Source organism: Elephantulus edwardii, unplaced genomic scaffold (assembly GCF_000299155.1).
Source record: "Elephantulus edwardii isolate Elephantulus edwardi_28Jun2011 unplaced genomic scaffold, EleEdw1.0 scaffold00384, whole genome shotgun sequence".
NCBI classification, from domain to species: domain Eukaryota; kingdom Metazoa; phylum Chordata; class Mammalia; order Macroscelidea; family Macroscelididae; genus Elephantulus; species Elephantulus edwardii.
Window position 1 is genome coordinate 589,802 of NW_006400134.1, and position 23,376 is coordinate 613,177.

Consider the following 23,376-nt stretch of genomic DNA (forward strand, 5'->3'; position numbering starts at 1 on the left):
AACAACAACAACATGAGAGATAAAGAGAAAAAAATGTGGGAGCAGAGGCTCCGATATTAAATATGCGGGTGGGGAACTGTGTGTCTGAAAACAGGTGCTAAGGTTATAACAATTTATATGCATAAATTAGACAAATATGTAATAAAACAGGAAAATATGGATTTTTAAAAATTTTTATTGTATTATTTTTATGTGTACCATCAAATCAGATTTCACTGGTACAGGAGGAAATTGCCCCCTCCTTCTCCAGCAGAGCATCTGGTGGATTTGAACCATGTACGTCTGGGATTGTAGTGCAGCATCTTGCCACTAGGCCACCAGAGCTCCCTGAAAATATGGATTCTAATAGCAATCACCTACAAATTTGATCCTAAGATCCCAGGCAATATAGAAGGAACTTTTTCAGTAAATACCCTTCTGAATTATTGGCATTAAAAACAAAACCAAATTAATGCACATTCATTATTTTTATAACGAAGAACTAAGGGGGCCTTGCATGTAGAAAGTCTAATGGACGCTACAGGAAGCCTGACAATTACCATGAAGTTCAACCCTTTCATAACCTCAGACCACAGCAAGAATCTCAAATGTCACTTCAATGCCCCCTCCACGTGCACAGGAAGACCATGTCCTCCCTGCTGTCCAAGAAGCTGCAGTGGAAATAAAACATGTGCCATGCACAACGGCAAGGATGATGAGGTCCAGGTGGTGTGAGGCCATACAAAGGGCAGCAAACTGGCAAAGTATTTAGGTGTACAGAAAGAAGTATGTCATCTGCATTGTAAAAGTGCAGCGTGAGAAAGCTAATGGTACAACTACATGTGGGGATTCACCCAAGTAAGGTGGTTATTATTACCAGGCTGAAATTGGTAAAGATGAGAAAAAAATTCTTAAACATAAAGTCAGATCTCAGCTAGCTGGAAAAGAGAAAGGCCAATATAAGCAAGAACTGACTGAGAAAGTGCAGGGATGAATGTAACCTGCTGAACCACCACAGTTTATCTAGATTTCTAGCCATGTAGGTACACATTCTTGTGAACCTTCCAAAATTTCTCTCATTATTTCAGAAGTGGCTCTGTAAATATGCTTTCATGAATTCTTAAAATTAAGAATTTTAAGAATAGAAATTGGATATGTTTTCAAAAAAGAACTAAGGGTCATTTTACAATATTAAGAAACCAGAAGATACACACATAAAACAGGGGGAGGGGTATATAGGGAGAAAAGAGTAATAATTAATGACTATAAACCCTAAAGTCTCTGTAAACTTTCATTAAAATGAATTCAAAAAAGGGAAGAAAATAGTATTCACTACTTTTATAATAAAAATTAAAGGATACATGTTTATTACCACAAACTAAAAATATTAAATCATCCCAAAGGTAACAAAATATGTGTAATATAAAAAATGCATTTGGGGGAGCTCTGGTGGCCTAGTGGCAAGAAGCTGCACTGCAATCACAGAGACACAGGGTTCAAGTCCACCAGATGCTCTGCTGGAGAAGGAGGGACAATCTCCTCCTGTACTAGTCAGATACAATTTGATGGTACATACACACAAAAAATAATTAAAACAAAAAAAAAATTTGGTAGGAAAGGCAATATAGGGGATTATCACTAAATAAAAGGAAACAGACATATAAAAATATTAATGGAAATTAGATTTACAGTAGGGAAATGGGAAAAGTGAGATTACATTTGGGGTATTAATGTTATAGAACAAAATGTGTATGTAGATGTTCACTAAAATTACAATAAAATTTTATTTTTTTTTTTTTACTTTTTAAAAAAAATTTTAGGGGAGCTCTGGTGGCCTAGTGGCAAGAAGCTGCAACTACAATCCCAGAGGTGCACGGTTCGAATCCACCAGATGCTCTGCCAGGGAAGGAGGGGCAATCTCCTCCCGTACCAGTAAGATCTGATTTGACAGTACACGCACACAAAAATAATAAAAAAAAAATTTATTATTTTTTTTAGTGTATTTGTGTACCGTCAAATCGGATCTGACAGGTACAGGAGGAGATTATTCCTCCTTCTCCAGTAGAGCAATGTGGTGGATTCAAACCATTTTCTTCTGGGACTGCAGTGCATACATTTTTTTTTTTAATTTATTAATGTCAATGAAAATTTACAGAGACTTTGGATTTCCATTCATTCATTCTTGCACTTTTCTCCCCTCCTAACCCTCTCCCCTAGTATACTACCCTCTTGGAAAAGTAAAAGAAAAATTCACTCATTGTTTTTTAATCCCTCCCCCCCCAGGTCCACTCCACCATGCAGCCTTTGCTCTGAACTCCTGTCATGACAAAAATACCCAATCACATATCCCTTTTAAACAATTTTCTCCCTTAATGTTTCATATTAAAGAATCACTTACCTCCCAGACTAATACGCATTTGTTGGTTTTCTTCACAGCTTCTTCATCAGATTCTTCATCATCTGGAAAATACAATATACTTCTCTCTAGATTTAAACTAGAGACCACAGATGTAAGCATATCTAAATTCTCCTAAATATTGTCACCCTTTTTGTTGAAATCAAATGTTCCATTTTCTATTACTCTGTTTTTCTCAATTTAGACTTGAAGTGCCAAATAGGCAGGAGCTTTAATTAATTCAACAATCATTTTTGAGGGGAGTTCTGGTGGCCTAGTGGCAAGAAGCTGCAACTACAATCCCAGAGGTGCACGGTTCAAATCCACCAGATGCTCTGCCGGGGAAGGAGGGGCAATCTCCTCCTGTACCAGTCAGATCTGATTTGACAGTACATGCACACAAAAATAATAAAAAAAAACCCCAAAAATAATTTTTGAACACCTATTTTGCCAAGAACTGTGCTGGGTACTGAAAATAAAGACAAGCAGTGAACAATAAAAGTTGATTTATGCAATTTGGGAACTAATCTTCAGATGTCAATTAAATAAGCAACTATCAAGCAGTTTTTAGTCTAGTGAGGTACGGGGTGGGGGACAGATAGAACCATATGAAAATATATGAAGGAACATTTTCAAAGCACAATAAAATAAAAGTCAATTATAATATAAAACTAAGTATTTAAAGAAAAAGTAAAAGAGAGACAAAGTTAGATATATGTTAAAAAAAAGTTAGAGAAATATTAAGATTCTCTACAGAATTAAATGCCATCCACAAGTTTTCAAAGAAAGGAAGAATGAACGCTGATAGAAAAGATGGCAAGGATAAAATCAAATATAGAAAAAGAGGTAAGATAAAGTTGGACAACTGAAAAAGTTTCATTTCATGATCAAAACAGAAAGCTTTTTGATAAACGTAGGTATTCATAGAGGGGCTTCAGGCCTTTTGTCCACAGGGTCACTATGAGTTGTGCTTGACTTAAAGGCAATCAACAACAACAACAACATGGTAACTGTTAAAATAAAAAACTTTACTATGTATACAGAAAGTATCATATGAGTATCTAACAGGTTTATAGTCTGAATGGATCTAAAATTCCTGAATATTAGGAGGAAGGAATAAGAAAAATGAACTAAAGTACTGTCCCCACCTCCCAGAGTTTTCCCACTTAATCCCACTCCAGTCCCCATTTACCATCTCCTTTTGTGTTTGATGTCTGTTCATCCCATTTTATTCGATGCAGCATAAGACGCTTAAATTTCTTCTGGGCCTTGGGGCCTAAAAACAGAGAAGATTTTTTTGCCAGAATTGTGAAAAATGATGGAGTTGAAAGAACCTCTGAGCTCATCTAATGCTCAGAATCTTAATGTGGTAGTTGAAGCAATCTCAAGAGCCTACTCTTGGGGTTTTCTATCCCATTACACACAAAAAACAGAGATCCAGGATATTTTGCCTAGGTGTGAATCTAATACACTTTATCTCTCTTTCCCCACCACACTAATCATTTATAGGCCTAGAGTAGACTGGGGATAGTCTCTTTCCACTTTTTTCAGACTCACTCACCCCCTTCCACTACTATCACGTTGACATCCTTGTGCAGTACCACCACCCCTGTCAGGTACAGTTGCCCAGCATTGGCCTCAATCTTGAACTTCTTGGCTGGGTTGCTCAAATTTCGAACTCTGGAGAAGGGAAAGTTTAGTTATGGCTTTCATTTTATCGTCAGTAGTTGCATGAATGGAATGGAAAATAAACAAATGGATCCAAAATGGTTTTGTTTCTAAAACAAAGACCTAAAAGATTATAGTAATAAAGTATACAAATATTTAAAAGGTAAAACTGAGTCTAGAATGACTTCTAGAATTATAAATTTCCTCAAATTTTCACCTTCTACAACTTAGGGCTAATAGCAGGCCATCAAAATTTATTCTAAGATGTATGACAGCAATCTGGAACAAGGAGATGGTTGAGGGTTGAGGGAGGGGGAGGTAAGGGTGGAAGAAAATGTACAACAAAGGAAAAAAATGAAAATAAAACATTTTCAATAATCAGTAAAACGTGTATGGGGTCCAAGGGGAGAAGGAGTAGGAGCAGAGGGTTAAGGATGGGTAGGGGACCATTATCACAGGTTGCACAATCTGAAGGGTGGAGGGAGTAGGTAAAGGAAATAGAAAGGATCTGGCAGGGACCTAAAAAGATGGGGTAATGGTGGGCATAGTCCAATGGTAATTAATTTTATAAAAACAATATATGGGAATGATTGTATAAAACATAATGTCAATGAAGGAAAGTGTAGGGGGAATCTGAATAAAAATACTAAAAAATTTTACTCTAAGGATAAAAAAGAAGTATTTACTATCATCCAGAAACATAAATTAATTATACTTCATAGTGTTCAAGGCCTGCAAATTCTTTGCATTCTCAATGTTTATAATGTAGTCATAATTCTATGCATTAAAAAATCTCCCAGAGGCGGCAGGGCTGGGCAGGGAGAAAAGTACAACAATGAATGAATGGAAATCCAAAATCTCTGTAAATGTTCATTAAAATTAATAAAATTTAAAAAAAATACTCCCAGAGAGATACATGAAAGTCTGTTAATAGCAATTACCTAAAAGAGTGGTGTTAAAAAAAAAAAAAGAATGGTATTAAAGGATCAGAAAATAGGTAAGAAACTTTTTCAACAAATGCCTTCTGTATAGTTGGAATTATTTTATCCTAGCTTTTACTACAATTGAAATGTACCAATTTTACAATAAAGAACCAGTTAATAAATATAAGCACATTTAAAAACTAGAGAGTACATGTCCAATAACAAAATAATAAAAATAAAATACTAAATCAACATAAAAAAGCCCCAAACATCTGAAGTTCATCACTGTTAAGTCAGAACCCTCCAGTGGGCTTTCACCCGCTGTTTATCACATGAGAAGCTACTGCTCATCTTTCTTCCACAGAGCTGCTGATGGATTCTTAACTGTCAGAAAGGTACTGCCTTTGGATTAGCATCACAACTCACTATGGACTACACCACTAATGCTCCTTAAATCAATACAAAAGTAGTATAAAATTCATCTCGGAGAGAGGAATCAAAGGATCACTAAAGAAAAAACAAAAGAGTTTTTCACCACCAAAGGGCCCTGTTTCCCCATAACAGTTTCCTCCTCGCTCCTCAAGCAAAGATAGCAGCATTTCTCCCAATGGTTGGACTCAGCCTAAACTCAGCTGTAGCTGACGGGAGCATGGCAGGAGGAGCTCTTGGTCATACTTTTATTTCTGCCCCGAATTTTGAGGACTGCTCACAGCTAGCTTTAGAGACAAGATCGGCCTCCCTAGCCTCCCTCCAATGTCAGCTGACATCGCTGGCACAGGTCATCCCTCCAAAATCAGAGAGCTCTAGATCTCCTGACTGCAGAGAACGGGGGCACTTATTTATTCTTGAGAGTTGAATGTTGCTACTATGTGAATGAATCAGGACTAGTAGAAGAAAATGTCTCTAAACTAACAAAGTTAGCCAGAGAGTTAAAAAACAGGCGAAAGACCACAAGCTTTCTCTTAAATGGGCTCGAGAACCCACTTCTAGCCTGGGTTATTCCTTTTCTAGGACCAATAATAATAAGCATATTGTTACTAATTGTGCCCTGCCTTTTTAAATCCTTACTTCACAGGATAAAAGAAATAACCAACTTAATGGTGAACCAGCTACTATTACATCCATATTCTCCCCTGGCTACTGATCCCTGGCCAACCCAATCTAGCCTCTGAGACCCAGATCTTCGCCCCTGTTCAGCAGAAGTAGCCAGAAAGAATACGTTGCCCTTTTTTTCTCACTAAAGAGTCTGGGATGTCAGGCCTGGACCAAGGTCAAAGGAAAAAAAAGGATTCAAGGAATATCAACATGTCACCAAAGGGAGTGAAGAGCCTTGCTCATCTGACTAAATTACCATGGAGTGCCCCCCACTTCCCTCCCTAGAAGACCACCTACCTGGTTATACCACAACAAAATGTCCCTCTCTTCCCTCCCTAAAGACCCTTACTATAAAAATCCAGACCAGGAAATCTGGCCCAGGAGCCCCCTTAATAAAGCTTCTTTAGCTTCAAAATAAATAAAATAAATTAGGGTTTACATCAGTGTGAGAATCACTACTGAGGAAAGAAAATTTCTCCAAGAGAGAACTATGGGAGTTCTGGTGACCTAGTGAGTAAGAAGTTGTGCTGCCAATCCAAAGGTAGGTAGTTTGAATACACCAGCTGCTGCACAGGAGAAAGTGGGGCAATCTACTCCTGTGTAATTCACAGACTCTGAAAACCTGCTGGAGGGTCAACTGTGAGTTGGTTCAGACTTGGCAGCACTGAGTTGTGAAAAATATGGTATTTTATGCTTTACAAAGGACAAATAATCTTTAGCTCACAGCTTGGCCTGAACAAGTATAGTCATTCTTTAGAATAAATACACAGTGGTTCACTGAAACTTCAAAGAAAGAATTAAGACTAAAAGTCCCAAAAGACTTCTGAGTTCCTAATTCACACTGTTGTTGTCTGCCACTGAGTCAGAATCGACTCACTTTAGTGGGTTTTCAGAAGCAGTAAATCACATGGGAGAAGACTGTCCATCCTTGTCTCACAATTCACTAGCGTTGTTAAAAGAGAATCAGGACTGACATTGTGGATGTTTTTAGACTAAACTGACAATGCCTCAAGCATATGTAAAGTATTTTGCTATTTCTAGGGAAAGGCTGGCCCACTAAGGACACCTACCTATATACAGATATGTGTACCCCCTGTGAAATGTCTTCTTTAAGCTTTTTAATTTTCTTGACCTTTCTCTGTTCTGCTGTAAGTTTTCGGGCAGCGTTGGCCTCTTCATGCGCTCTGTCGTGACAGGAAGGACATCCACAAGTGAGAAAGGCATTGAAGATCAGAGGCAGGGCTGAGGGAGAGAGAGAGCAACAGAGGACTCTCCCCTCCCTCCAAATATGGATTCCCCAAGGAGAGTTTGGGAAAGGTTATTTGCCCTGGGTTCCACCCCATCCCATTGCACTTACTTCTGTCTTTTTGCCATCTGAGCTCTCACATGGGCTTCTACCTTCGTGGGGTCTTGTATAGCTTCTGTTCCTAATACTCTCATCAAATTAGAAATTCTCACTGTAATAGAGAGAGAAAAGTGATCAATGTTTCAAGTAAATTATTCTGCTGGGATAACCTGTTCTATCTTCTCTACCAATCCATATTGCTCACTTATCTCAAATCTGTTTAACCCCAACAAACCACAAAGCCACCTTTGACCTAACTTTTTATACAATGTCTCGGTTCCCCATAACTTTGCACACAGCTTCTGTGTTCAGTTGAATTGTAACTGCTTTTTGTATTTGGAGAGAGTGTGACTATTGAACTTGAAACCTTTAAAAAAAAAAATCTGTTTAAAACTCACTTCCTCCCAAAAATTCCTACCATAATTTTACCCAATTAACTCAGCACTCAAAGCCCTCTACTATGAGTTTCTGAACATTGTAAATTGCATGAGAGGATACTGCTCATCTTCTTTGCACAGAGCCACGAGTGGATTCAAACTGCCAGACGTGTTGACTTGGGGTTACATCACAATTCTCTGTGGACTAAGCCACCCAAGCACTCTATGCCCTAACAATATCCATAAATGCAACTGCCAACATTTCAGAAATCAAAGAATTGGGACTTAAAAAATTAGACCCTACCCTCACCAGGGAGCTCTGGTGGCCTAGTGGTAAGAAGCTGCACTGCAATCCTAAAGGCACATGGCAATCTCCCACGTGATTTACTGCCTCTGCAAACCTCCTAGAGTGTCAGCTACGAGTCAGTTCCAACTTGACACATAACAACACCCTCACCATTATAAAAGACTTACTTCCTAGCTCCTGAGTCATACTAAGGCCATTAATAACAGAACAGCTAGTGAATTTAAAGACCATTACTATTTCAAGATCAGAGTGTTCTATAGTTAATAATACTTAGAAAGAAACCTTAAGTTAATATGTTGATCTAGTTTAAAAAGAAAATATTATAGAGCTTAATGAGTTAGTTTTTTGGTTTTTTTTTTAAAAAAGAACCAGCAAATGATTCTGTGGAATAGACAGCACCCAGACTCAAGGAAGGGGTAAATCATCCAGTGCCGTTGTGCTTATGAAACTAGAAATCTTAATGGGAGGAGACTGCTCTTCTTTCTCTTGTGGCATGGTGTATTCGAACTGCTAGAGACCGGCAACATTTTGGTGAATAAGCTAAACACTATGCCCCTGATACTTCCCCCAAATGGTAAAATTCTTCTATAATTAGATGTAAAGTTGCCACTCTTACTTTTCTGCCTCTAAGTTATGTACCTTTGGGTTCTGGAGGAGGCATAAGGCCCAGTCTGACTTTCTCTTGTAGTTCTTTTTGAGCTTCCCTCCTTGTTTGCCTTCGAAGTTTCTTCTGTTCCTTTTTGGTGAGATACACTCCCAGGGTAACTGGTGTGTCATTGTCAACTATTAGACAGAAAAAGAAATATATTAAAGTAAAAAGTTTTTTAATTATTCTTTTTCATTTGAGTGAGGGCTTACAAATCATATTGGCTTTTCATACACTCAGACATTTTGTTTCATAAATTAATTATCACCAACTAATTTCCCTGGAGAATGTAAATGGTTAATGTACTTGGTTGTTAAATTGAAAGGTTAGAAGTTAGTATCCACTATATGGGGTTTTAGAAGAAAGGTCTGGTGGTGATCTAATTCTGAAAAACCAGCCACTGAAGATCCTATAAATATTCTATAATGATACAACACATGGGGACACCAAGGATTAAAAATCAACTTTCTAGCAACAGGCAGTTGGCTGAAAGGGATATCTAGAATTCCACTTTCTAAATCACTTTGTAAAAGAATTTGAAAATCATTAGCTTAGGCTATGAAATTTTTGTTTTAAGGATTATATTTATTGGGGAAAATCCTCTGGACTCAAAGTAGATTAACTTGCCATTTTAAAGCAAACAAAATTTCCTATTCTTCTAATGATCCACACTTATAACAGCTAATGAGAATCTGATACAGTAAATTCCAACAATTATTATATCAAGATGTCTATTTTGGTAAACTTATCAAAGCCATTGTCCAGTCTTTCTATAACCTGGAGTGTTATCACCTGTACGCTTCCAAAGTCTAATAAAAATGTTAAAATCTTTTAGGATCTGCAAAACTCTTGAAGATAGATCAGTTAATATCTTCACATATGAGGAAATTCGGTATTCTAAGTGACCTACCTAAAGTATTACACATAGTTTAGAATAACTGGTAGTATTGAGAACCCAGTAATCAGCTCATCTACCTATGGCCAACTGATTTTTGACAAGGAGATGAAATCAGTTAAGTGGGGGAATGAAAGTCTCTTTAACAAATGCTGTTGGCAAAATTCGAAAACCATCTGTAGAAAAATCAAGCAAGATGCACACTATACACCATACTAAAAAAAAAACACAAAACACAAAGTGTATCAAAAGGACCTAAGAGTAAAACCAAGGATAATAAACTTTATCAAAGAAAAACGTGGTAGAACTCTAGAAGCCCTAATTGACATTATGAACAGTCATCCAAGAATCTTGAAAAACCTACAACTAGGAAAGAATAAAACAGATGAATGGGACCTTCTGTTTATCAAATCCCTATGCATATAAAAAAACTCCAACAAGGTAAAAAGGAAAGCTGGGAAAAAATATTTGGTAATGGCATATCTGATAAGGGACTCATATTTAAAATTTATAGAATACTCCAGCACATCAACAAGATAAAACAACCCAGACACAATATGGGCACAGGATATGAACAGACACTTCACTAAAGAAGACATTTAGATGGCAAACAAAGACATGAACACATGATGAAAAGTTCAAAATCTCTAGCTTTAAGAAATGAAAATCAAAACAACTACCAGATATCATCTCACCTCAGGAACAATAGCAAAGTTCAAAAAGGCAGCAAACAACAAATGCTGGCAATGTTGTGGAGAGACTGAAACCCTTATTCACTGCTGGTGGGAGTGTAAAATGGTACAAACACTATGGAAGGCAGTTTGGCACTTTCTCAAAATGTTGGAAATAGAAATATCATTTGACCCAGCAATTCCACTATTAGGAACATACCCTTAAGAAACCAGAGCCACCACCCACATAGAATATGCACCCCCATGCTTACTGCTATATTATTAACAACAGTAAAGAGATGGAAACAACCCAAGTGTCCATCACAAAAGAATGGATAGAAAAACTATGGTATAGTCATAAAAAATACTATGTAGCACTGTAAAACAAGGAACTCATAAAATAGTATGTAACATGGGAGACACTGGAGGGCATTATGCTGAGTGAAATATCTCAGTCACAAATACTGTATAACACCACTGTTATAAAATAGAACTGACATGGGGATAGGGGAAAACTAAGAAAAGAAGGGATAAATAATGAACACTGCATTGGAACTGATGAAGAAAAGAACTGTTTAAAAGGAATATATGATTAGGCATTATTTGTATGACAACAGTCCAGCATAAGAGGTGAACAGCAAAGTGAAATTGGGGGTCGGGGGGAGGAAACAATGCAACAATGAATGATTTTTTTTTTCTTTTTAAAAAGTAAACTAGGGGTGGAAGGGAGGAAAATGTGCAACAATGAATGAATGAATGAAAATTCAACTTTTCTGTAAACTTTTGTTACAATCACAATTTAAAAAAATAGTGTAACCAAAAAAACTCTCTCTCTCTCTCACACACACACACACAAACACACACAGAGTAATAGGCTGTTAAAACCATTACACCAACTGAAATCTCTTTTGACTAAGCCAATAGAATTTTACATCAAAAATGATAAAGAGAAAGGATGAAGAAGATAAAAAAAAAGACTTCAGTATTGATGTAGCAGGCTGGAGTTGGAGTCATCAGTTATGGTAAGAGCCCAACCTGTAAGGCACTAGGGAATCAACTCTATATAGACTAGGCCTCAATGTTCCAAGGTGCAGCATCAAATACAGAGCCACATATGCTCATTATATTTAGTGAAAAATGAGAAAACATTTAAGAACTAACTTCATTAAAACTGGTGACTTACTGGAATCACATTGGCAACACTAAGGTATACTGTTCAAACACCAGTTGCTTCACGACCAGATGTGATAGAAAAATAGACAGTCAACTCTCATAAGATTTACTGCCTCTGCTTTCTACGAAGATGGCGCCAAAAGCAAAGAAGGAAGCCCCTGCCCCACCCAAAACGGAAACCAAAGCAAAGGCATTAAAGGCCAAGAAGGCAATCCTGAAGGGCATCCACAGCCTAAAAAAAAAAAAAAAAGAAGATCCGCACATCACCCACCTTGTGGCAGACTAAGATGCTGAGACTCCGAAGGCAGCCCAAATACCCTCGGAAAATTGCCCCCAGGTGAAACAAGCTGGACCACTATGCCATCATCAAACTTCCCCTGACCATTGAGTCAGTAATGAAGAAGATAGAAGATAACAACACACTTGTGTTCATTGTGGATGTCAAGGCCAATAAGCACCAAATTAAACAAGCTGTAAAGAAGCTCTATGACACTGATGTGGCCAAGGTCAACACTTTGATTAAACCTGATGGAGAGAAGAAGGCCTATGTTCGACTTGCTCCTGACTATGATGCTTTGGATGCTGCCAACAAAGTTGGGCTCATCTAAACTGAGTCCAATGGGCAAATTCTAAATATAAATTTTTCTCACCATAAATTAACTAACTAACTAACTAACTAACTGCCTCTGAAAACTTGCTGGTGGGTCAACTCTCGATCAGTTCTAACTCGATGGTGGCACCCAACAAGAAGCAGCAGCATAATTTAGATTTCCAGTACTTAATAATTAATTGCATGTGGACAATGACTCCTGAACTGGACAGCACAGATATAAAACACTTCCATTACCATATAAAGTTCTACTGGATAGACGATTGAGGAATCTACACATTACCTGGAGGATTGAGTTGTGCTGGATGTTCAACAAGATTTGTGATTCCAAAGTAATCTTCTCTCTTGGGATTTTCCTCTGTACTAAAATTGGAGGAGGAAGGGAAAATAAAATATATGGGTCAGAAACACAATGAAATATGACTGTTGTCCCTAATATACTCTAGTCTTGTTAACATTCATATTCATTACATGTACCTGTATGACATGTTTGGAAGCATGAGTGGCATCCACTCATAAACAACAGGCCTCCAGAAACTCTACGAACTATGATAAACGTTGATGACTGTAAAGGGGCTTCAGGCCTTTTGTTCTTAAGGTTGCTACGAGTTGTGCTCGACTCGAAGGCAATCAACAACAACAAATTACATGTAATTTTAAAATTGAGAAAACTGAATTCTATGAGGCCTGAATGGTATTAGTAATTCTCAACCTTTTCAGTACCCTAATACCCCTGAGGGATACCATATTCTCTCATTAACACCATAGAATAGTTATTGACAATGGAAGGGGAGAGAAGGCTCAAAGTCTCCTAAAGTCATTTATCAGAACTATGAAAAATAAATAATTAAAGCTTTCCAAATGTTTCTTACATGCTTTATTTCCTCCCTTTCCCTCATTAACTAAGAATCTTTGCTTTATACTAACAGTTGTAAGTTGTTAAAGAACATAAATATTATTTTCATTAGAAGAGAATGTAATTAAGAAAACAAATATACTAAAGCCAATTAATATATAATAAAAGTACATAGACAATTTACCAAATTTTACCTTTAGATTATTGTGACCCTGTTTCTCTTCTATTAATTCAAAATGACTCACATAATATATTCTTTACCAATATATTGCTCTGCTGGAGAAGGATAGTAGACAATCCCCTCCCCGTGTGATTAATTGCCTCTGAAAACCCGCCGGAGGGTCAATTATGGGTCAATTTTGACTCTATGGTACACAACCACCACCACCAATATATGGCAACTAACTTATGGGTAGAAAGAATTCTACTTCATCACGTGATTTATGCACAAAGAAATTGTACAAGGTCAACATCCTACATACTGAAAACTGAGGTAACCTTGCTAACCATGATTATTGTGGATTTGCAAGAATTTTTTCCTGCCTCTTGGAAATTGGATTAATCCTTAGCGATACCACCTTTTTGCCATTTTAAAAAAATGTTATTTTAAAATATTTGCTCTGATCTCTTTATATTTATGAGCTCTTTGGGTTAAGGAGTGGAAAGGAACTTTCTTAGGTCATGAAAAATGAAATTTTGCATGTCTTAATAGTTTTAAAATTTAAAAAAAACCACCCAAATATATTGCTCTGCTGGTGTAGTCTTTCAGATGTTGCGACGCCTAATGAAAAGGTAGGAACTCATTGGAGGTTCTAATCCACCGCAGCTCTCCAAGAAAAAGATGGGCAATTTCCTTCCCATGGGATTTGCAGCCTTCAAAAACTCACTGGAAGGTTAGCTTAATACAAACATACTAGCTTACATATGATTAATTATTTTTCTTAGATTTAAAAATTTTTCTTTCATATAGAACCATATCACTCATTTAAAACAATAACCTTATTAAAAGGAATTAACAAACTCACAGGTCAAAACCATTGGGGATGATGTAAGAGTCCCACCATTCAATTTCAGGGATATCTCCTTCTTTTAATTCCTTCTTTGGGGCAATAAGGGCCAGCTTAGTTGAAGTATGGATGCCTGTTTTTCGAGCAGCCTGTGAGATCTCTGCTTGTAACTTCTCTAGTTGAGCCTGAAAAAAAATCAAAACAAAATAGGATGATAAATAGGAGTCACAGGATACAGAAATGTAGCAAAACCCAGAGGTTATGTTTTAAAAAAATACTGAACCTTTACACTGAAGGTAATGAATTAACAATTTATGAAAATTTGGGGGGAAATGTCATTATTTTATCCATCAGTTCATTTACATATACCTCTCACCCCTATCTTAATCCCTTTGCCATACCTATGAGTACCTCAAGCATATAAGCAGAAATACAATTCAATGACATCTCATTTTGAGAGAAGAGCAAAAAGGAGGAAAAAGTCAGAGTATACATAAGGACAGTCAACTCTCCACGTGTGTGGATTTTCTGCAACAAATTTTAAAACCTGGCTAGCTTTCTTTTTACCCACAATCTTCTAGATTGTTTCCCTCTGTCACTTACATGCTCAGGATATTTAAACAGTTTTATTTCCACCTGGTGGTGTTCTGTACCGTCTAAGTAAGAACCAACTCATAGCTGACCCTCAGTGGGTTTTCAGAGGCAGTAAATCACACAAGAGTTGAATGCTCATCTTTCTTCCACATTGCAGTTGGTGGATTCAAACCATGTGCCTTTGTGTTGGCAACACAGCTTCTTACCACTAGAGCTCCCTTATTTCCAACTAAGTAAAATGTAAAATAATGAGGAGCTCTGGAGGTGTAGTCCAAAGGGAGTTGCACTGCTAATCCAAAGGCCATGCATTTCAGGCAGCTTTGGGTTACCAGGGAACCCTGAGGAGAAAGAAGGGTAGTCTCCTACGGATTAAAATTTACAAGCTCAGAAACCTGATGGAGGGTGCGATGAGTTAGGACCACATTCTGACTCAAGAGTGAGTTTATTTTTGAGGATGTAATTTGGAAGACAAATCAGTTAAGAACCTAAAATTGTAGAAATAAATACAATGTTTTTAAATTACCCATTGCTTTAAATTACTTGTTTATTTAATTCCGAGTTGATAATATTTTAGGGCTGTATTCAATTTCATTTGTCAGCTTTCTACTTCCTCCAAATTGTGGGTCATAACCAAAGTCATATACCTTCGTCCGTAATCGCTGTGCAATCTTCTCAAATTTGCCCTTGTCATGGAATTTAAAAGTTCGTCTCTGGCGTTGGGAAGGGGCAATTGAGACTCGAGGATCAAAAAATGTATTGGACTCCATATCTTCTGATGGTTTTTCTTTTAGCTGTTGCTTGAACTGTTCTCTCTTCACAGCACGAATATTGGCCTTCAAAGTAGGCATACGATGTGTCAACTCAATCTCCTTGCCGGTTGCATCTACAGTGCGACCCTGCTCATCTAGAATCAGCGGTGTAGGCTTAGTTTGATCCTTTAGTTCTACCTTCCTGAAAAAGAGCCCACAAAGAAATAAATGGCATATAGTAGAATAACATAAGTAAATAAAACAAATAAGAAGTTAACTGAAAACAATTATCAAACTCATTATTTGATTTATCAAAATAAAATAAACTTGCAAGCCATGGTGCTAAGTATTTTTTTTTTGAGGCATGGGTGCTAAGAATTTATGTTATCTTTATAATGTTATCTTTATATCTAATGTTATCCCTGAATTATTGAGTCAGACATGGAATACCATACTAACTGTAGGTGCTAAAACACAAGCGTATCAATTCTACCTATTTGGAGAGAAACTCCAAATGAAGTAGATAAAGCTCTGGATTAGAAACAGGACAGCTAGTTGTATTCATAGCTCTAATACAAGATGAATAATCTTAACTTCGGTTCTAGCAACTGCTTAAAAAAAAATTAACCCTTCAAGAAGAAAGAAAAGAGAATAAATTGAATTGGTATTTATGAATATGAAAGAAACATGGAAGTTAAAGATGTCATTTAGATTCTTCTGAAAGAAGAGAATCAGAAGCATTCAAAGGTTATTTACTATTTTTCAAGCTTCAAAACTAACAAAGGATGCTCTTCTGTCAAATACTTACGGGGGAGCAATGCCCATTGCATGGAGGTTGGCCAGGCCCACCATGTTGGCATTGCCAATGAGACCTGGCTTCAATGCCAGCTGGGCTTGGATTCGAGCTTGTAGTTCAGCTGCTTTCCTTGCTTTCTCAATGGCATCATTCATGAAGGTGGCAGCCTGAGAGGGCTGAATAGTGTTTCCAATTGGAAGTCGCTCTGGTTGGGAAGAAGAAGGAGTCTTTGGCTGTGAGATAGAGAAAAAGAGGTCAGAGGACTTGAGACAGACAGCTTGCAGACACACACATAGTTACAGAGTGATAAGATTATAGTTGAGTGATGTAAATGTAACTGGTTTCTGGATTCTCATTAAGTGGTTATGCAGTTATTCTATGCTAAAAGTGTTAGATTTTAGGGCAACTTGGGAACAATACCTGAGGGGTGGGAGGACTAATGAAGCTCAGTTGTTTTTTCCTCTCCTCTATTTGCCTCGTTGCTGCCTCCATCATCTGTTTGATCTGCTCTCAAGGGAGAAGGAAAAAGTTGAACAACTGTTAATGACTCCTTTTTATTTTATGCACATATTCTCACACTCACAGATTTCAGGTTCCTATCTAGACTTCAACACTCTACAGACCTAAAATTTTTTATAAACTCCATCTTACTCTACTTATATCCAAGCTAAAAATTTAAGCAAAAACAAGTCTCCAGACATAGTTTTCAACACATCTTCCCAAAGTAGGACTGGCATGATGACTAAAACCTGATGTGGAATCTTAACTATGCCATTAAATGTTTATATGCCCTTTGGCATGTTATTAACTCCTATGGCACCAAGCATCTGAAAAGGGGAAATATTATCTATATTAGATTGTGAGCACTGAAATAATGCATACAAAAATTCTAAAACAAACCAAAAAACCCAACAAACCACCAGCATAAAATATACTGAAAACTTAACAAAAAAACAAAACAAAAAACAAACCCTTTAAGCCTACAAATTAGTCCTTGAATTTGTCTGGGAAATCAAGAGGTTATAGAAGAAAAAGCTGCTCTCTATTTTGGCCTAAGTAAGTTTGGGAAAATAAGCTTTGAGATTGCAAATAATTGTTATTACTTATCATCATATTTTCCAAAAGAATCTGTTTTCAAAGTCCTTCAAGGTATTTTTAAAATCTATGTTGGGGGGGGAGGGATGGGTGGGGAGAGAAGTGCAGCAATGAATGAATGGAAATTCAAAATCTCTGTAAATGCTCATTAAAATTATTATAAATAAATAAATAAACAAATAAACTTTAGCAAGGAAAAAAGGTAAAACATTTAAAAAAAATCTGTTTACCTTTTTGAATTGTAAGTGATATGTTTACACAGTTAAAAATGCAAAAAAACGACAACCCTCTGCAGTTGGATAGATTCCAAACCACAGTGATCCCATTAGACAGAGTAGAACCACCCATTGTGTTTCCTACACGGGAATCTTTACAGAGACTGTCAGAGCTTGTTCCTGTTGAGTGGCTAGTGGGGGGTCAAGTTGTTAACCTTTGGTTAGCAGCTAATTGTTTAACCACTGTGCCATCAGGGCTTTTTTGGCAAAAAGTACAAATGGGAATATTATGAAATCCTCCATTCCTAATTCCTATTAAAAAATTACCAGTTTCTTTCCTTCCACAAGTATCTTATCCCTATATAAGCAAATATATTAATGAACACAAATATACATATATTCTATGTCCATCAAGAAATTTTAAATAGTACAAAGGATATTACGGTATTGCAATTGCTTAGCTGTCTATTTTAAAAATATAGGTACTTCCTGTTAAAAAATATGAAATCAGGTTATCTCTGGTGGCCTAGTATCAAGCTGTGCTGCAATCCCAAATGCATATGGTTTGAGGCCACCAGCTACTGAGCGGGCAAAAGAATGGGCAATCTCCTCCCATGAGATTAACTCCCTCTGAAAACCCACTGGAGGGTCAGCTACGGGTCAGTTCTGACTTAATGGTACTCAACAACAACAACATTTAGGGAGCTTTGGTGGCCTAGAGGCAAGAAGCTGTACTGTAATTCCAGAGGTGCATGGTTTGAATCCACCAGATGCTGCTGGAGAAGGAGGGACAATCTCCTCCTGTAGCAGTTAGATCTGCTTTAATGGTACACACACAAAAATAATAATAAAAGTTATTAAAAAAAATAAAATCAAACTGAAATTATATATATTTATTTATCTACAGATTGTTATTTTGGAGCTCAGGTGGTCTAGTGGCAAGAAGTTGCACTGCAATCCCAAAGGCAAGTAGTTTTGAGGCCACCAGCTGCTCTGCAGGAGGAGAGTCAATCTCCCCCCCGTGCAAATACTGCCTCTGAAAACCCACCAGAAGGTCAGCTATGGGTCGGTTCCTAACACTACGGTAAACAATAATAACTCACATAGATATTTATGTATATCTATAGTGATATATATTTGAAAATCCTTCTCTGATACCAAGCTAAGTTCTGATTACTTCAATTAATTTTTTCCAATAATACAATGAGACAGACAATTGGGTAAATAACAATGTATGAAACATGTACACATCACTGCTTGCCACACTGTACGTACTCAGTACATGCTATTTCAAAAGTCCTCAACTGGAATACTCATGGTTAATGTATTGATTGCTTAAATACTAAGCAAGAGATAAAAAACTTCCTTAAAAATAAACACTAGTTCAAAACAAGTTCAGAATACAACTCTGGCGGCTTGGTGGTAAGGAATCACACTGCAAACACAAAGGTAAGCGGTTCAAGTCCACCAGCTGCTCCATGGCAGAAAAAGGGGCAATCTCCCATGTGATTAACTATTCCTGAAAACCTTCTGGAGGGTCAGCTATGATCAGTTCCAACTCAATGGTAGACAATAACAAAAACAACAAACACCTTATTTTTTCAAGTCATAAATCATTTTTTATTCCAGTTTCTAATTACTAACCTGGAGCTTAGTTAGCATGCCAGGGCTCTCTGAGGGAGGCCCAGGGATCACCTCTGGCTCCTCTTCTACCTCCTCAAAACGAGGTATCCGTCGCTTCTTCACTCCAGATGTTTCCTTGGAGATCTCAGAGTCATCACCAAACACCTCCTAAGAGAACCCAAAACAAAGAAGAGTAACTTCCCAGTTCATAAGGAGATGGGAGAATCATCTTAGTCCCTACCAGTATTTTGTGGCTTTTCCCAGGGGAATATGACACAACCTTGCAAATGATTATTTGTCAGACGCCAGGGCTTTCTAGATCTTCCACCAAGTGGACCATCTGACCCAACTCCATCATTGTCCTATTTTAGGCAAGCAAATTTCATTCTGATGTTCTTATATATGTTCCCATCTCAAGGCACTGCAACTACTACTGCTCATAATTATAATGACCTCCCTTCAACTTTCCAAATCCTGTTCCAAAACCTACCTAAAACTCACCTCCTCCAGGCAGTTTTCCTCATTAGTAATCTCATCCCACTCTGATCAGTTTTGTTTCACATCCTCTAAGAACTTAAAAGTTTGGGTTACACTAAATTAAATTACATTGTTGATATTCTGTTTGCCAAGTGTTTAGACTTTCAATGTTAGTACTTTCTCCCAACTCCAACTAAAATCTAAGTTTTTCCAGGGCAGGGGCTTTCTCGTTTTACCTTAGTATTATTCCCCATTAACAATCTGTTCTCATCAAACAATGGGAACTCAAATATGTTGCCTATTTGCAAGGTGAATTTAACAGGACCAAGAGTGGCCAACTGGAAGGGACAATGGGAAAAAGCAAATGTACACACCGGTGGTAGACTTTGGGTGACATCCCCTCTTCACTAGGAGGGCTCGTGTTTTGCAAGGACATATCCTCAGCCAGGGGCGAGCGCTTCCTGGAACTCCTACAGTTCAAGAAAAAGGACTCTCCCATAATATATTGTGTGGGGTGGGGACCTGAATGGACCAAAAATGGGATCTGTATCCCAAGGCTATCTAGATAACTCCTTCAAGAAACCATTTTGATTACTCCCACCCAATATCGTCACTTCATTCTTGGCATGCCCTAAGCATGCTTATACAATAGACTGCCTTATTATAATATGCTAACTGCACATATCTGTGTATGTACTCCCCTTTAAGCACAACATAATTCACAAAAAAGTCTGAAAAATTATAGTCAACTCACAAGGTACCTATAAAATGTACACAAACCTCTAACTCAGATTTTATATTTTGTGACTGCATTTTACCAACCCTCTCTACTTAAACTGCAAAGCCTCTAAGGGCAAAATCTAGCTTTCATTTCTCTAATCACTCTATAATGCCTTAAACATAAAAGGCACAAGTCTATGTGTTTCTTGGTTCCACATTCTGGCCAGAGGACCAAGCAGATAGTACTTATACACACTTTGTGCCACAAGAAAAACAATCACAGCCAAGGTATCAAAAGCACCTTGGAAGGTTTAATGGGAGTCACAGCTAAGACTTATAAAAAAAAAATCAGATACAGAAATCATATACCTTGTACTGCATCATAATCAATTAGTGAGTGACTACAGAATAAAAAGTAATAAGGGGCTTTTTTGATAATCATTGCATTGATTCTGTTAATTATCCTATTCATGGGCCAGACAATCCACACTATGTTTTATAACAAATAGTAGGCTCTCAAGACATACAATAAATAAAGCATAGCTGATTTTATGTACCTAATCTACAAGTCTATTGAACAAAAACCTGCATAAAGGTGCAATAATGATGCCTACAGTTCATGTAGCATTGGAGTCACATGCTAAAGCAATATATTAGGCTTCAGGTCAAGATAAGCACAAAATCTTACAGTAAATAATTTACACATAATAGTAAGAGAGGAAAATGGAGATAAAGTAGACATGAGGACCAATATTTTTAACTCTGTATGAAAAAGAACAGTTACCAATTAGTTCTTTGGAATATTCCAAACTATGATTGCTTATTTTATCAACATAAGATGGAAAAAATATAAGTTCAACCCTCTCTACTTTAAATGCCCAAGTACCTCTCTGTAACATATAATATTCTAGTAGTAGATATGGAAGTGTGGAGCCAGGTTAGCTTAGTAACAATATTACTATTCAAAATATTCCCAAACTCTTTAAATAGTTAATTTTAACCTACCTTTAGCTCTCTCTTTCTGCTCCTGTCACTGCTGGACTTGGAATGCCTAGAGCTTCTGCCTTCCTCCACAGCCTCAAACAATTTGTCCACAAACCGAAGAGTAGAATCATCAAGGAAAGGTTTCAAATGGTCTTGACAAGGGAAAAAGGCAAGAGGATTGAAATGTAAAAGTACTTTATATTGCATGAGCTTGCTCTAATAGGTAAAACCATAGTTTATATATTTTTTTGAGTAGTAAGTAGCATCGGCAGAGCAACCAATTTAGTATGAGCATCAAAGGTGAGAATAAATAGTCAGCCTAATTCTTCTCAAGTAGCAAATGACAGAACAAGCACTATTAATAATTTTTACATAGATTTAAAATATTATTTCTCAAGTAAATATAACTTATGTAACTTAGTAAGTGGCCAAAGGGAAAACAGTAATATTAAAGAATAAGCAGTAACTACAAAAGAAAAAAAATAGTTATTTAGATTATAATGAAGGAGAGAATAAAATGTGGCCTTTTTGCACTGCAATCCAGAATGTGTGGTTCAAATCCACGAGATGCTCCACTGGAGAAGGAGGGGCAATCTCCTCCTGTGCCAGTTGGATCCAATTCGATGGTACACCAAATCAAAAGGAAATATTTTTTTTTTTAAAAAGCCAAGTGGCCTTTTGAAAAACATGCTCCCTAAAAAGAGTCTCTGGAAAGTTCTAAATAAAGTTTGAGGTCATTTACAATGCTAAGTCAAAAGGTTCCAAAAGGTACATACCAGCTGCCTTCTTCTTGTCCATGCCTTTCCCCACACAATTCAATGCTGCTGTGACAACTGTGGGCTCTGAGAAACCCAGCACCCTCTTCACTGTCTTCTCTATCCATGGTTTCAGCTCATCCAGTTCCCTCTTAGACAAGGCCATTCTTTGGAGAAAAAGAAAAAAATCACTAAAATTGGACTCAATTCTGAACCTACAAAGAATCTAGCATTCAATTAGAGGACAATAAAAGACTAAAGTGATTCAGAAAAATGGGTAGTATACCAGAATGCTTTCCCCAATCCTTCCCCTTCACTTAAAGCCAAAACTTTCTCCAAAGATCACATTTAAAAGCAGAGAACTAGAGTCCATCTAATTTTTAACTCAATAATTAATAGTGAAATCTGCGTAGTAAACAAGAAAACTCTAGGGTTCAGTTTCAGAAATTTTACCTTTCTTTGATCCTATCATATTAATAAGTCAAAACAAACCTACTGGCCTTGAGTCAATTCCTATTTCCTTAATGGGAGACTGTATCATTGTTCTCCCTCAGAGCTGCTGGTAGATTTGAAATGCTGACCTTTCATTGAGTAGTCCAATATGTGACACAGTATTAGACATGGAATATGAATACATACTTAAAAGCTTTCTTCTTCTTCTTTTTTTTTTTTTAAAAAAAAGCTCCTCTGGTGGTCAGCTTTTCTACTCCTCCCATTTCTTGAGAGATAGTCCCTAACAATGCTTTGACATGAGTTTCCTATAAGGAATGTGAATAAAGGAGGGCTTATCCATGTTGGTGATCCTGTGCTGGGAGTTTGCAATCCTTAAAGATGTTTTGTTATATTTCTCTATATCCATCATAACCATCCCAGTGAGTCTTGGTAGCCTCATAGTAAAAAGTTGCACTGTCAGTTCTAAGGCATACAGTTAGAATCCACCAACTGGTAAACTAACTTCAGGACTTGATACAGCTATACAAAGAACTAATTAGATCAATTAAAAACTATGCACTAAGACCTAAATAATTTATATTTACTGATGTTCCCACTGACTAGGACACATGGGACCTTGGAATGTGCTCCTTGGGCCTCTTGGGTTGGTGTGAACATCCAGGAACCAGAGAGGGCGACATATCCCTGAGGATAGTAGTGGCCCACTACAGGGAACCCTCCCAGATTCTACTTGAAGCAGAATCACTACTTTTTTGGTTCTAGTAAATGGGTAACTATCAGTAACTATCAGCAATCAAGGATGCTTTCGGCAGAATGTTAAATGATCCAGGAAGTATTAAAAGAAGATGGAAAGAATATACTGAGTCACTGTATCAAAAGGAATTGGAAGACACAGAAGAATTTCATGAAACAATACATGAGCAAGAGCCTATGTTGATGAAAGAATAAGTCCAGGCTGCTTTGAAGGA

At 37.2% G+C, this 23,376-nt stretch overlaps 1 protein-coding gene across 3 annotated transcripts in view; it reads right to left on the reverse strand.

The window, feature by feature from the left end:
• PRPF3 (pre-mRNA processing factor 3) overlaps positions 1-23,376 on the reverse strand; it is a 30,685-nt gene that overhangs the window by 2,208 nt on the left and 5,101 nt on the right. The window contains exons 2-15 of one of the 3 annotated variants that reach the window (XM_006902214.1): positions 21,977-22,170; positions 21,222-21,352; positions 19,041-19,187; positions 16,507-16,590; positions 16,099-16,319; positions 15,186-15,492; positions 13,966-14,132; positions 12,368-12,447; positions 8,729-8,872; positions 7,418-7,517; positions 7,131-7,244; positions 3,936-4,054; positions 3,567-3,650; positions 2,378-2,439 (exon numbers count right to left, since the gene is read on the reverse strand). In XM_006902214.1, the coding sequence (XP_006902276.1) occupies positions 2,378-2,439; positions 3,567-3,650; positions 3,936-4,054; positions 7,131-7,244; positions 7,418-7,517; positions 8,729-8,872; positions 12,368-12,447; positions 13,966-14,132; positions 15,186-15,492; positions 16,099-16,319; positions 16,507-16,590; positions 19,041-19,187; positions 21,222-21,352; positions 21,977-22,121 (1,905 nt within the window). In that variant the 5' untranslated portion in view covers positions 22,122-22,170. The remainder of the gene's footprint in view (positions 1-2,377; positions 2,440-3,566; positions 3,651-3,935; positions 4,055-7,130; positions 7,245-7,417; positions 7,518-8,728; positions 8,873-12,367; positions 12,448-13,965; positions 14,133-15,185; positions 15,493-16,098; positions 16,320-16,506; positions 16,591-19,040; positions 19,188-21,221; positions 21,353-21,976; positions 22,171-23,376) is intronic. The other 2 variants (XM_006902215.1, XM_006902216.1) reach the window with 2 other exon arrangements.